Here is a 14,176-nt window from a genome sequence, read left to right on the forward strand (position 1 = left end):
TACTCAGTGGGTCAGGATGTGGATTGAGGTGAGCTACACAGAGGGAACCGAGTAAGGTCCACCCTCCCACAGCCAGAGCTACCCACTGTCTTCTTCCAGTGCTGAGCCAAGCCACCTGGGTTTCCTCAGGCCACTGCCAACAGGTCTTCCTTGAGTATCTGGTGTCTAAACTGCAGGGTCCCCCACCACACCCCAGTATTGGGAGCCTGCACCACAGACCCCACCACGGAGAAGGACACTCGTGCTGATTCCATTTCTAAAGGATTTATTTTCAGGAAATGTTTGTGCTCGCATGCAAGGAAGCTTTGTGGGGTATCTGTGGCTGCCAAAGTGACATCTGGCAGGATTAACTGGATCACCAGAGCCAAACAATGAGGACTGGGAAGGCAGCAATAACTGTGAGGCCTGGGCCCATGTGGCGGCAAGATTTTGAGAATGACCACTTAGGTGACAAAATAGGATTCCCACGAACTGCAGCTCTGGTTAGTTTCTGGTCTGGAGACAGGTCCTCTCTCTGGTGCAGACGTGGGAGGACGGAGCGGCAAGAGCTGCCCAGCTGCTCATCTGGGAACTCATCCTCCAAGGGACTCTGTCCCTCGTTCTCCTCCTGTACCTGGAGGCGGCAGTCAGCGGGCAGCACCTCCCACAGCACCCCCACGTACACCTGCTCAGAGCTACTCTTTTGCCCAGCCCAGCATACCTGTATCACCTGTGTGAAGACCCGCCGCACGTTTCCTCGAAGCACACCCCAGAGCTCTTCCTCACTCCAGCCACGCCCCAGCAACTCCTCTATCAGTACTGGGTATATGGACACATCCTCCAGCCCCTGAGGGAATCTGTGTGGCCACCAGCCAGCCAGCTATTGGGCCTCAGACCTGTTCCCTGGTCCTGAGTCAGAACCAAAGCCCTATGTGTCCAGGCTCCACTGAACCCCAGCCCTGGTCAGATATGGAAAATGGAGACTTGGAGAGAGTAAATGATTCACTCCTGCTCTTCATCCTTCAGAGGAAGGCCCCCAAAGCGCCTCGACTATTCATCAGAATTCATTGAATTGTACTGTTAAGATCTATGCCTTTCACTGAATGCAAATTTTGCCTCCATTTATAAAGAGAAGAAAAGCTTTTTAAGAACTGGGTTGACCCCCCCTGCATGCACAGACCCAACTGCAGGCAGAGAAGATGGTCAGCCCAGCCCAGACCTTGCTAAGAGTCTGCTCAGAGGCCGTGGGTCTGCTGGCACTGGATGGGTGCAGATGCTGGACAGATGAGCTCTGTGTGGTGTTTTAGACAAATATGATGACCTAGAGTGGGGCCAAACAGACAGGAGAGCCCAGGAAGCAGACCCTGGGAGAGGGGAGATACCAGTTGGGCCAGCACACCTGAGTCTGTGGTCAAGGCCATGAGGACCACAGTGTGGTGGGCATGGTGGCTGTGAAAGCCCCACTGCTGCCCAGCAGCCCGAGACAAGCCACGGGGAAGCACTCACCGGCCAGCCCCGTCATAATCTCTGCCAATCCCGATGAACTTGCATCCAATGTCTGCCCTGATGTGGTCGAAGTGATCTGAAGAATGGAAAGTCAGCAGTGTGGGGCTTCCAGGTCAGGGGTGGTGGTGATGACTGGCCTCTGTTGATTCCCCTTTTTGCAGGCTGTCGGCCGAACAGGCCAGATCCTCCATGGCCTGGCACCGAGAGTACCAACTAGAGGGCCCTGAGGTTTGATCTGAAGTGATCCCAGCTGGCTCTAGACCGGACTTCAGATTTGGGGTGGACCCCAGAGCCCCCTATTTGGGCCATTTCCCACCCAAGATTCACCCTGCCTCCCAGTCTCCTTGAGAACATGTGGGGGCTCCTTTCCCCGGGTGTGGAGGATGAGAGAGGAACAAGAGTACAACTGATGAAGACCCCAGAGACCTAAGGAGCTGTCCAGTCCCTTGGCCAGAGGTAGGGGCAGTACGCTTTAGGAGCCCCTGCAGAGGCCCAGGTGGGCAGCACCCGGGCTCTGTGTCTGACAGCCTCCCTGATAGCCATCAGTATCGCAGTTTTGATTCTGTGGCTCCAGTTCCACATGGCACCAAGGTGCTGTGTACCGTCCATTATTGGGATTTTGGGAGCTGTACCTACTGCCAACAGGTGGGTCAAACCACTGGTGCTCTTCTGAAGTCCTCTCCAGATTTGGAGCCAGCTTCAGCTCCAAATCAGAGTTTTCAGAGAGCCCAGGGTGAGGCTCACCTGCCACAGCAGACACGTTGGCTAACAGGTTGCACTGCAGCACCCGCACGGACAAGGACACCATCACGATGCCACCGTTCTTCTTCTGCAGGGGTGGACCGGTGGACAGTCAGCTTGGTCCCCAGCACAGCCACCTGCCTGTTCACTCTCTCGGCCCCTGTGAGGAAGGTGTGTGGCCAGACCACAGCCCTGGCTTTGAGGTCAGAGTTGTCTCCTCCCTAGGTTTGTGTGAATGGAGGAGCGTCAACCCTGGTCTGGGTGGTGTCTTGGCCCTGGGTTTCAGGGTTTGGAGGAGTATCTTACCTCCTAGACCCCCACCTAGGGCTGCACACACTGCAGTCACCCGTCCCCAAGCGGGAAGTCCCGCATCAGGGCTCGCGTGCGCTCCCGCGGACTTGAGGTGCTGGAGGTGCCCGGCGTGGTGTGCACGCGGGTTACCACCGCAGCAGCAGACCCAGCAGGAGCAGCAGACACAGCAGAGGCCGCTGGCTGAGTGCGCGGGGACCTTCTTTCGAGGCCCCTGGGCCTCAAGCTGCACAGGGCCAGGCAGGCGGGCAGAGGCAGGTCTGAGAGGGGTGGGCGATGGGGTCCTGCCCGTCGACACAGGCCACCCAGCGGCGCGGCCTCGCGAGGGGGGCGGGGTGAGGGGGCGGATACAGAGTCACAGGACCCTGCGACCCGTGTGTAGAGAGCCGCGATCCGCGAAGCCCGGCAGCCACAGTGTGGCACTGCCCTCCTGGCCCCTGCTCAGAGGCAGCTCCCGCAGGCTAAGCTGGCCTCTGCTGAGAGCCCACTCGCCTCCCATCGCGGGTGCCCTCCGCCCCCGCCCCTCTTCCCACTCCCACTGCTCCGCGGGGGCACCCTAGGTTGCTCTCCCCCGCCTCTAACCTTCCTGTCCAAGCTGGGGTGCTTCTCTCAGAGGGCCACCTCCAGCCCGAGGCCTCCCGGGAGCACACCTCGTCCCCATCTGCCTGCAGCTGGCCCCGCCCACCCTGAGGGCTGCGTGCGAGTGTCTCTGTGGCCACAAGCGCTGTGGGCTCCCGGTTTCCCGGTACTGGGCCATGGGGGCTGGTGTGGGGGAAGAGATAGTTTCTGGAAATGGGGGGGGTAACCTTGTGAGCTCTGGATTCAGGAAGGGGCCCTCTGCCCCCGACCTTCTCTCTCCACCTACTTGACTCCCCAGCCTGCATGACCATTCTCTGGGGACTTCAACCAGCACCTGGGACCTATCAGGAACCTCCCCCACTTCTGTCAGCCAGCCTCAGGAAAGAGCGCCCTCAGGAGTTGCTACACCTCCCCAGGGCCTGAATAGAGGGCCTTTTGGGATGTGAACTGAACAACCTTCTGGGGAGAGTCAGCGACCCTTTTACTCAACAGAGCAGGAACCCAGTCAGTAGGCTATTTGAGTGGAAGGAAATGACGTCATTTCCATGGCAGCAGAGCCCCCACCGCAGCAACCTTCCTACCAGAGCTGCTGGCTGACCTTCTGGCCAGGATCCCTCCTACTTCAGCGTGGAAGGCCCGGCCTCATGGAGAAGTATAGGTTCTGAGGAAAGACCTGGCACCTGGGTTCTGCTGCTACACTTGCCTTATCTTGTGGCCCTTGTGGCTCTAGCTTTCCCAGAAACCTCAAGGGCTAAGTGCCTGTGCTTGCTCAGAGGCCACACGCCATTCCCCATTTCCAGCCTCAGGCCCTCCCCCTAGCTGCCTCCTCTAGGGACCCCCTCCCCCCAACACACACACACACACACACACACACACACACACACACACACACACACACACACATAGTGGGGATGTGCCTTCTCACAGAAGCTCAACCACTGAGATGCTTTAGGGACTGTGCCCAAACTCCTTCATCCCCAGCCTCTCAAGTTTTTGCTCTGATCCCTGGCACCCCCTGGAGCTGTTCCACCTTTGGAACCTTTCCCGGGTGGCAGGAGTGCCTAGCACAGGGGTAGTGACCTAAGTCTGAGCTGTGGCGACCCTAGAAATCTGTTACAGGAAAACATTTTGCCGAGCAGTAGGGGACCCCACTGGGGACAGAAGGGGCTGGGAATAAAGGAGCATGTGAACCTCGGGGCAGGGTGCGTGCTGCTTGACTCTCCATCCTGTTCTTGCTTCAGGGAGCAGGTATTCCTGGGTCTCTCTATCCTGCTTCCTGAGACCCCAGGCAGGAGGCTCTTTGGGAGGCCACAGATTGCTGCTTTCAGTTTCAAAAAGACCAGCTCCCCCCTGGTTTGTGGTAGTGGCTGTTGACAATGGCTCAGGGCAGGAGCCCAGGTGGTAGACTGCTAAGGCTTCTCTGCACCCTGTCTCTGCTCCTGCATCCTCCTCGGCTCGAAGAGTACAGACTTTTCTTTCTTCAGCTCACAAAGGGGCCCCTGAGGATTGAGCAGAGGAACGTCAGGTTTTCTTCCAGGCCAGCTTCAGCCCTGGAATGTTCAGGGCAGACTCTCATTTCAAACCTCAGTTTCTGAGGCTCCTTGCTTATGGCCATTTAGTGTGGAAGGAGGCTCCTGGCTGGGGAAGGCTCAGACAGAACGACGCAATTCTAATCTGTGGCAGTGGGCAGTGGGGGGGCGGGGGGGGTCACTGCAGACAGAGGCATTCACTGCCTTAGGCAGTTAAACCATTGCCCTCCCTTCAGGGTGGCTCAGCCAGCAAGATTCTGTGGGGTCCGCCTTCTGGCACCATGCTACAATCGCCGGATTTGGGGTCTGGAGCAATTGCGATCTTCGTCCGACTCTTCCGGAGCGTGCTTTCTCTTGGGAGCACGCCTGGGGGACTGGTTTCTCTGCTTCACCCCTTGTTGGCGTGGCCAAAGGAACATCCCCGTAGGCCCGGTAGCCACCAACCAGGCAGTATGTCTCCCCATGCTAGCCCAAGTGCGTTTCTCCACACCCTCGGTAGAGGACATGGTAAGGACCAGGTGTAGGAGGAGAAACGGGAGCCACTGCTGCTGCAAAGAAAATCAGAACTGATCAGTCACTTGTGCTGTACACAGTGTCCTGCCAGAATTTCCCTCTCTCATGTCTCTCCCAGTTTCTGGCTGAAGACCTTTAATCTACTTGACGTCCAAAACACAGCCTTGGCCCATCATCTCTATGAGTTCCTAGAGAAGGGAGACTGGCTTCAATAGCAATTCCTAGAGCCTATGGCTGCAGCAGATGAGGAAGTCTCTTCACCGTTTCCAGAGAAAACAGTAGAACCCGAAAGTAGTTACAATCATGATCCTCTCCATCTCTCCCTTCCACAACAGAGAAAACATTTCTTGAAGTCTGTCACTTCTGAGGCTTTAATGGAAATGCCTTTCAATGTTTGGAAAAGAATAATCTAATATAAATTGGTTAAGAACCCCTCCCACATTGGCAATCCCTCTTGGGCCCAATTTATACTGCCTGTTTCAACCACACTGAACTCTAGCCCTCTGATACTTTTTTCTATATTAGAACAAGGCCAAATACTGAGGCAGAGTGGTCAGGAGACTCAGAACCAGAGACTCAGAACCGGGTTCTGGGTACCATGTCTAGGCTCACATCAACCCAGCCTCCTGGAACACCATCTCCTCAGCACTCCAGTCTCACTAGCACTTCATCTCCCCCCACCCCGTTGGTTCTTGCGGTCTTCTCATGAATATGGCACCACCCTCTCCCCTAGTACTCAGCAGCTCAGTATGGGATGTGTCTGAGGGGACCGATATAGATGTCTACATGACAGCACAGAGGTGCCTGGGTTTGAAGGTGCAGTTCAAGAGTGGCCCTTTTCCTCAAACTGCTCCATTTACCAATTGCCAACAAAAATGCACCTGTCTTTTGCTAAGAGGCCAATCAGGAAAGGGTCTGAATGGAAGCATCCTGTAGCCCAAAGGGGAAAGCTAAATTTATAAAGATCAGAACCGTCCTGCACACTTGTTCAGGGATGACCTTTCACTTGTCCTCAGCAGTGAGCACTGTGGGTCCGTGAAGGTGTCCCAGGTCACTGGTATTAGTTACAGCTGGGAAAGTGCTCAGGTGTATGTGCTGGGCAAGCCCCACAGAAACATGTGGCAGCCAGGTGAGGTTGTGTGTACACCATGCTTCTTGTACAGATGCCCGGTGCCGGTGTACCCGCTGCACTGCCCACCCAGGGAACAGAGGACAGGTTAGAGTAAATATAGATGATCCAATCAGAGATTCTCTCTCAGACAACCAAAGAGTTTGGTATCTGGTGGAGAACTGGTAGAGAAGTTTCTCTGAAGGCAACATGTTTCCATAGTTACCCTACCATGGAAACTGTGAGAAGGCCTGTGAGGTCATCACTACCCAGTGAGGTCATAATAAGGAACCTGTGACTTGGGGGTCAGGCTTCAGGAGGAGAGGCAGTTTTGTGGAGGAGAGCAGGGTGGAGGCACAGGTACTCTGCCTGGCCCCTCACACCTGGGCCTCCCCACCCACGCCCTAGTCTAGTAGACACCCCACATGGGGCGTGCTGGTGGGCTGGCACAGCCCCAGGGGCCACAGGAGGGCAAGACAGACCCACATTCTGAGATTGGTTTGAGAGGCAAGATTAACGTTAAGAGACAGCTAGGTTGTATGGCACTGACCCTAAGAGGCAGAGATTTGTGTGGACTGGGGAATCAGGGAAGGCTCCTTGGCAGTGGGCCTGAAGGACAAGTGACATTTGGACCCATGGGGAAGAGAGGGAAGACATTCCAGTTTGGAAGAATAAAAGCAAAGACACACTCTTCTCCACCTTGTCCTGCCCCAAATATAAATTCATAGAACCCTCACATTTTTACACCTGAGGGCTTAAAAACACCAAGAGGTTAAGGGGCCTACCTAGTGTTACACAGGTAGTGAAAGGGTGTTCTGCTCAATAGTTAGGTTCATGTTGGGGCTCCGGATTTACAGCTGATAGGAATGTGAGGACAAGCTCATGCCATTTCAAACATTTCCAAGTGATACTGAGAGAGATGTTAAAGGTGCAAAATGAGGGTGCTGAATGACCTCACAAAGTGGCAATGGTGGGCCCATTTTAATATGAAATTCAAAACAAATTCATGACAAAGGACATAATACAAAATGACAACATAATCATTACACTCCCCTCTCCCCTAGAAGTAAAAATCATTAGAATCCTCTCTCTCCACCATGAAAGGATGAGACAAAGGCTCAGCAGTAGCCCCCGTGAAAAACATGGTCAACACTGTGAAGAGGTGTTACTAAGACGATTTGGTCCGACTCAGAGAAGGAAAGGGACAACTCTGCCCTTAGCCTGATCCGGCCCACAGGAAGGAAGCATATTTAGGGCAGCCTTTGATAGTGTGGCAATGACAGAGAACCTTCTTTAGGAGGGGCCTCCCTGTTGCCGACCTTGAAAAGCAAAGATGGGACATTCCTTTACTGGGGCTACTGCAGAGGGGATGTGCCCAGGAGGTAGAGACTGCTTGCACTACCATTTTAGAGGTTGGGCCACCCTGGTTGAGAACCACAGCACCTTGTATTCCTAAACTGCTTGAATCAGCGGGTGCACATTAGGACAGATGAAGTCAGGCCTCATTGGAGCAGACCACCTTTGGGAGCGGTAGAAGGTGAAGTGTGAAGGGGAGTGCTCTGGGGGAGGTTTGTCATGGCAGGTGGGCCCGCATGAGACCATTCAGATTCTCCAAGGCTCCAGAGATTGCTTGGCTGGGAGCATCCCTCTGATGCGGTGTGGGGACTCCTACCTTAACAGGACCTGGCTGGGCATCTGGGGGAGGCCGAATAAATGGTTTATTAACTTATGAGAGCGAGACACTCACGTGGGGGGTTCCACAAAAGCACTTAAAAAGACTTGTACCTGGATTCTTGAGCCAACCCTCAGAAAACTTATCTAGATCTGGAGTAGGGCTCAGGAAGCTGCACTTTTAATAAGCCTCCTGAGAAGTCCCACCACAGTGGTCCATGGATAGAGTGACCAAATTATTGTGTACTTTCGGTTGCTTTTGGGAGTAAAAGCGGGCAATATTAAAAACTGCAGCAGGCATACGTATAAACAGGGAATATTCAAGGCAAACAGAGGTGTACAGTTATTCTATGCATGAATCAGATTTGAGAAAAGCTAGCCTGGTGGTTAAAGAACACAACCCTTAAGATAGACAGACCAGATTCTGTCCTACATACTTGTGTGATTTTGACCAAGTTCTTTAATCCTTCTGTTTCTTCATGTGGAAAAGAGCTATGACTACATTTAGCACAATATTCTCTTTTGGCAAAGGTTGTTCTGGGTCCATTTGTGTTCTCTGCAACTTAATCCTTTCCAGTGTACAAGCATTTTTAAGTTGTTTGGTGAAGTATTACATTTGACTTTCAACTGTTCATTATTTTGGGCAAAGCTTATATAATGCTGCAGAGACTAGAACCTATGCAGAGATAGTGAGAGGATGTTATAAGCTTATTCTGCTGGTTTATAAAAAAGTTTAACCTTTTCTCCTCTTCCTCCACCTGCCACCAAGAAAGAAAGCAGAGCCTGGAAATGCACACCAAGCAATACTTATGTGTCAGTTTGCCTTTTATTCCTCTGCCAGTACTTCCCAGAGAGATTTCACCAAAAGTGCCTATGCTTGCCATGGCCATTATTGTGAATAAAATTTCTCTCTATTGCTAGTCACATCCCCTTTTCCTTCTCCTGGGGGCTTAATGGATGTCTGGGGGTAGGAAATAAAATTTAAACTAAAACATCAATTCAAAGAGCCTTCGTCCTAAGTGTGGTAGTTTGGAGTGTGAATCTTCTCAGAGTCTAGTGAATTCTGCCCCAGTGGAAACTGTTATTAAGGGACACCCATAGAAACATCGCTTATTGTTAGAAACCATGACATAATACAGAGCCAAGATCGACATTATTCTTCATGTGAAAGACTACAGAGAGCCATGCTCAGTAGTTCACCCTCCAGTGTTGGCCAGCAGTTTACCTTTTAAAGCCAGACAGCAGCCCGGGCCTTCAGAAGGTGACTAGGCAGCCCAGAGCACCCTACTGACAAGTGTGCTCACCCATCCAGCACAGAGGGAAATGTCCCTGTTATGGCATCATATATAAGCCTGCTACAATAAGGTTTGCTGGTGCAAAGGCTCTCTCACTGAAGACTCTAGTCCTGGAAGGCTTCTCCTCCGGCGAGCTGCCAGCTCAATCTTCTGAACCAGGCTCACGTCCCAGGGATGGGTCACAAAGCTGACGACGGTGCCTGGCACCTCGCTCCCCACCCGGCCCACCCTCCCTGCTCTGTGGATGTAGTCTTGCAGGGTGAGAGGGAAATCATAATTGATGACTAGCTCCACCTGGGTGCTGTCCAGGCCCCGAGAGGCGATGTCTGTGCACAGAAGTATGTCTCGGGACCCCTTCTGGAAGGACTGGAAGATGCCTGCTCTCATTGAGGCTGGCATCTGTCCCTGCAGTCTTAAGTGTTGGATTTTGTGGTCATCCAGAATATACCCCAGCCAGTTCACAGTGCTGGAGCAATTACAGAACACCAGAACAGTTCCTGCGGGGCCAGTCCTATATGCTCTGTCGTGCTGCTTGAGGATCTGCACCAACCCAGTCACCTTCTCTGTTCCCTTCAGCCTCATGAATGTCTGTCTGACATGAGGCATGATGCAGTGGAGCTTGTCACTGGTAACGATGGTTAGAGAGTCTAAGCTGGCAACTTTACTCAGCAGCTGGCCTACACCTTCGGGAAATGTGGCCCCCACCAGCACTAACTGAGCTTTGGGATTGAAGGGGTCTTTTAAGTCAGCTGGGCCTTCTGCTATATGGCTCCCCTCCAAGATATAATCCACCAGTTCCAGGAAGCTTTCATCCAACAGCGTGTCTGCCTCATCTAACACCAAGAAGGAGAGCTGCTCCAGGCTGATCAGTTGAGTTTTCAGGGCCTTCCACAGAGCCCCTGGAGTGGCCACTAGTATATCTGCTGGAGGTTGTTTGGACAGTTGCAGCCTGATCCTACTCATGCCATGGCCTCCCCCTAACTCCCGCACCCGGAGGCCCAAGGAGCTGCCCAAGGGCTGGGCCACGGCCCGCACCTGTTCGGCTAATTCTCGAGAAGGCACAAGAACCAGGCCTCGAGGAGCAGGGATACGACAGGGGTCCAGGCTTGGCTGGCCCAAGAGCCGTTGAAGGAGAGGTAGCATGTAGCCGAGAGTTTTGCCACTGCCGGTTTCTGCAGCGCAGAGGATGTGGCGGCCGCGAAGGAGCGGGGGAATGGTACTCGACTGCACGGTTGTGGGCCGAACAACTTCGGGAGCAACCTCTTGTAGTGCGCTCAGAACGCGGAGCTCCAGACCCAGATCGGTGAAGCTGCCCTTGGGCGAGAGGTTCCGCAGCGCTGGAGCCTCATGTTGCGCGCGCTCGATGGAGAAATGGTCCCCGTGGGCGCGCCGATTCCTCCAGCCGCGCGAAGCGAGTGGCGCGGGCTCCCAAGGGCCCAGCGTGAGGCGTGCCGGCTGGTTCAACTCTGGTCGCCGCGCTGAGATCAGCAGCCGCCCAGGTCGCACCAGCACCGGCCGCGGGGGGCTCCGCTGCCCGCTCTGCCGCTCTTCCTGCCGCCGCTGTAGAGCCCGCGGGATGCGCACCACGGGCAGGGTCTCATTGGGACCGCGGACCGTTAGGTCCCGGCGAGGCGCCAGAAGCAACCGAGCCGCGAGCGACAACAGCCGCAGTCGCCGTACCAGAGCCATATTCCTCTTGCTGCGGGAGAGGCGCACGACAGTGACGTCACGGGCGCGCCAAGACCTCGCGGACGGTGGCTGGCGCGGCTCAGTAAGGCCCGCGGAATTGGCGAACTGTGTGGAAGAAGCGGGATCTGTAGAGCTCAGCAGCGGCGAGGTCGGTAGGTCCGAACAGGCGATGGTGACTCCAGGCCCCGGCCAACCTTGGGGAAGGGTGCGCGATGGAGGCAGGACTGGGGTCCGGCGATACGCGGCGATGGGGCCCTGGCATTACGAGCCAGGAGGGCGGAGGGCTTGTGGCGATCCGATGTCCGATCCCTGCAATGCTCTTTTGTCACCCTCACAGCTTCTGTCATGGCTTGGCCAGTTCGGGTCTCCCCCTGTAACTCATGAGGGTGCGGCGATGTTTTCCCAGATGTGGTCCCCGTGTAAAGTCTTTTAACACAAGTATTTATTGAGAGTCTGAGTGAATGGTCAGGCCTGGGGGCCGAGACCAGGAGTCAGGAGTCGTAGATCCAGGCTCACCCTTCCCTTAGAGCTCCCCAGAGAGCTGAGGGCCCCGAGGGCAATCTGATGGCCTTCAGCGTATCTTCTCTTCAGTCAAGAGAACTCATCTCTTGGTAATTTCCCCCTTTCTATTCAGCTGAGGTTCATTCTCCCATCCCTTGTCACCCTTTCCAACTTCTCATCCTGAACCCACTGCTTTCTTGGCTAGTTCACCTCCACCGCCTTTCCAGTCAGATACCTCAACTCCGTAAATAGCAGCGAGGAGGGTCCTGCTGCAGGTTTGTGGCTTGTCTCACAAAGCCATGGTCAGGCAGAATATTTTACTTGAATTCAGTTGTTCAGGTTGTCAAAAAGCCTTACACTACTGTTACTTCTTGAACAGATCCCGAAAATGGGTGTCAGATCATTTCTGTAATTTCCAGTGCCTGGGGTAGGAGATAAGGTAAATGTGGATTAACCACCTGGGAGGTTCTTAGCATCCGGAGAAAGAGTTTACTTTCATCAGATACTGTTATAGAGATAAATACTATTAAATTTCAAATAGCATTTTGATACATGATAGACTTTCTGGAGAGTTACCTGTTAAGCCAGCAGAGGAGAGAGTTTTGAGTACTCATGGGTGAACAGTCATTGGGTAGAGCAGTGGCTCTTGAGTGAGGGTGATTTTGCCCCCTCACCCTTCTCCCAGTACATTTGACAATGGCTGGAGACATTTTTCTTTGTCACATCTGGAGGGGAGTGCTGCAGGCATCTAGTGGGTAGAGGCCAGGATGCTACTACATATCGTACAAGGCACAGGACAGCCCTCCCCACCACCCCAAAAGAATTATCTGGCCCAAAATGTCAATAGTGTGCTATGGAGAAACCTTGGATAGAGGCTGAGGACTGAAGAGAGGCTGAGGTTCTCACATGTATTCTCACTTCACGTAGTCAGTCACATTTGCCAGACTGTTGTGCGGCCCTGCCCCTTTCCCAGAATCTGTAGCAGGCACACTGAGGCCAATGCTTGTCCTGTCCTTGGGATGAGAAAGCCTTGGGGGCTCCTGAAAGTCATAAACACAGGAAGGGGTGATTTAGGAAGGTGATGTGGGAGAAGAGAACTTTAGGAAGAACAAATTTGTCCTCATGTGTTTGGGAAATGTGCCAGATGGAAAAGAGATGAGGTGTGCCATGGGGTGTACCATTCCAGAAAGCAGACTGGGACTGATGCGTGACAGGGAGTCAGATTCTGAATTTGATATAGACTGCTGTAGCAACTAGCAATGCCTAGATCTGTCTAGAGAGTGGTGGGTTTTCTGTCACTGCAAAGTTCATGTATAGGCTGATGACCACTGATTGGTGATATGATAGAGGGGGGCTGATATAAAGGATGCTCTAAGATATTGTGATTCTACACTACTTTTACGATTCTTTCCCAGAACTCGGAGCTCCTCGTTCATTAGCTGCAGAGCTCCTTGGATGTCTGCTCTGACATGTTTCCTCATTTACATGTGCCACTCATTTTTCAGGTACAAAACAAAGAATCGCTTTGCACAAAGCCAGAAGGGATACACTGAAAGAATTATCAGAAAAGAATAATACATAGGTATGTATTTGCATTGACTTTCTCCAAATATTTGAGACAGGGTAGCTGGTTAGAGGCTGCTTTCTCATGCTCGAGCCCTTCCAATGTGTTCACCTCAGAATGTCATAGGGATTGGAGCCTGTCTGAGCCTGTCTGTCTCTGCCCATGGCCCCTAGTTTCTTCTTGTCATTGCTTTAGATAGTGTGTAAGGCCCTTCTCTTTTCCTCCTGCTCACAGCAGACATTGAGTAACCTCTAGTTGTTGCTGAGATGCATGTTTCACAGTATAGTACTTTAGAAATGAGAAAGGTTTTTTTTTGTTTTTGTTTTTTTTTGTTTGTTTGTTTGTTTTGCGATACGCGGGCCTCTCACTGTTGTGCCAGCGGCCATGGCCCACGGGCCCAGGGGCCCAGCCGCTCCACGGCATGTGGGATCTTCCCGGACCGGGACACGAACCCGCGTCCCCTGCCTCGGCAGGCGGACTCAACCACTGCACCACCAGGGAAGTCCAGAAAGGTTTACTTATTGTGGAAACAAATGTAGGCTCCTGGGAGTGTTAGTGTCACTTGGTAATGTTTTTCCCAGGGCTGCCATGGTAACTGACGTTGCCTGGTTACTCCCTAAGGTTTGAAAAAAATTCTTCCTTGGATCTCAGGTGGTAGTGGTTCATTCCTTCATTCATTTATTCATTCAGGTACATTCCTTCATTCATTTATTCATTCAGGAAATATTTTCTGAGCACCATGTATGTGCCAGGTACTTTTCATATGGACAGTGAACGAAACAGACAAAATTCCTGCCCCAGTGAATTGTATATTCTGATTTAATTGGCTTGGGGTGAGGCCTGGCCATTGGTAGTTTTTCACATCTCTCCAGATGATTCTAATGTACAGTTAGCTTTATCTATTTGTCTGTCGATGGACACTTAGGTTGCTTCCATATCCTGGCTATTGTAAATAGTGCTGGCAGGCGGATTCTGAACCACTGCGCCACCAGGGAAGTCCCCAGAGGTTATTTCTTAAGGGAGGCCCTCCTCAACCCCCATCAGTCTCTTCCCTGCTGACATAGGCTCCCACAGCCTTCCGTAACTGCTCCTTCATAGCACCATACACAGTTTTAATTTCACACATATTTGTAAGTTCCCTTTCTATAACCCTCTGTTCTATTGAACGTTTCCCTCCTACCTCATCATTTTA

At 52.8% G+C, this 14,176-nt stretch overlaps 3 protein-coding genes across 8 annotated transcripts in view; 1 reads left to right on the forward strand and 2 right to left on the reverse strand.

Moving 5' to 3' along the window:
* Nucleotides 1-355: 355 nt before the first annotated feature.
* LOC136792986 (dipeptidase 2-like) lies at nt 356-3,034 on the reverse strand. Its single transcript, XM_067018372.1, has 5 exons — nt 2,900-3,034; nt 2,230-2,314; nt 1,486-1,561; nt 701-836; nt 356-613 (listed from the first exon to the last, which is right to left on the reverse strand). The coding sequence occupies exons 1-5, from the start codon at nt 3,032-3,034 to the stop codon at nt 356-358; spliced, it is 690 nt and encodes a 229-aa protein (XP_066874473.1).
* Nucleotides 3,035-7,200: 4,166 nt separating this feature from the next.
* Nucleotides 7,201-10,950, reverse strand: DDX28 (DEAD-box helicase 28). The gene has a single exon (XM_059044868.2). It carries the CDS (start codon nt 10,917-10,919, stop codon nt 9,291-9,293), a length of 1,629 nt encoding a protein of 542 aa, XP_058900851.1. The 5' UTR covers nt 10,920-10,950; the 3' UTR covers nt 7,201-9,290.
* A 1-nt stretch (nt 10,951) lies between these two features.
* The window catches only part of DUS2 (dihydrouridine synthase 2), a 43,044-nt gene continuing 39,819 nt past the window's right edge, over nt 10,952-14,176 (forward strand). For 2 of the 6 annotated variants that reach the window (XM_059044874.2, XM_067019772.1), the window contains exons 1-2: nt 10,962-11,071; nt 12,926-13,002. The gene's annotated coding sequence lies outside the window, so the exon portion shown is untranslated. Of the gene's footprint in view, nt 11,072-12,925; nt 13,003-14,176 lie in introns of all 6 variants that reach the window. The other 4 variants (XM_059044875.2, XM_067019771.1, XM_067019773.1 and 1 more) reach the window with 4 other exon arrangements.

Source organism: Kogia breviceps, chromosome 18, assembly GCF_026419965.1.
Source record: "Kogia breviceps isolate mKogBre1 chromosome 18, mKogBre1 haplotype 1, whole genome shotgun sequence".
Classification (NCBI taxonomy): domain Eukaryota; kingdom Metazoa; phylum Chordata; class Mammalia; order Artiodactyla; family Physeteridae; genus Kogia; species Kogia breviceps.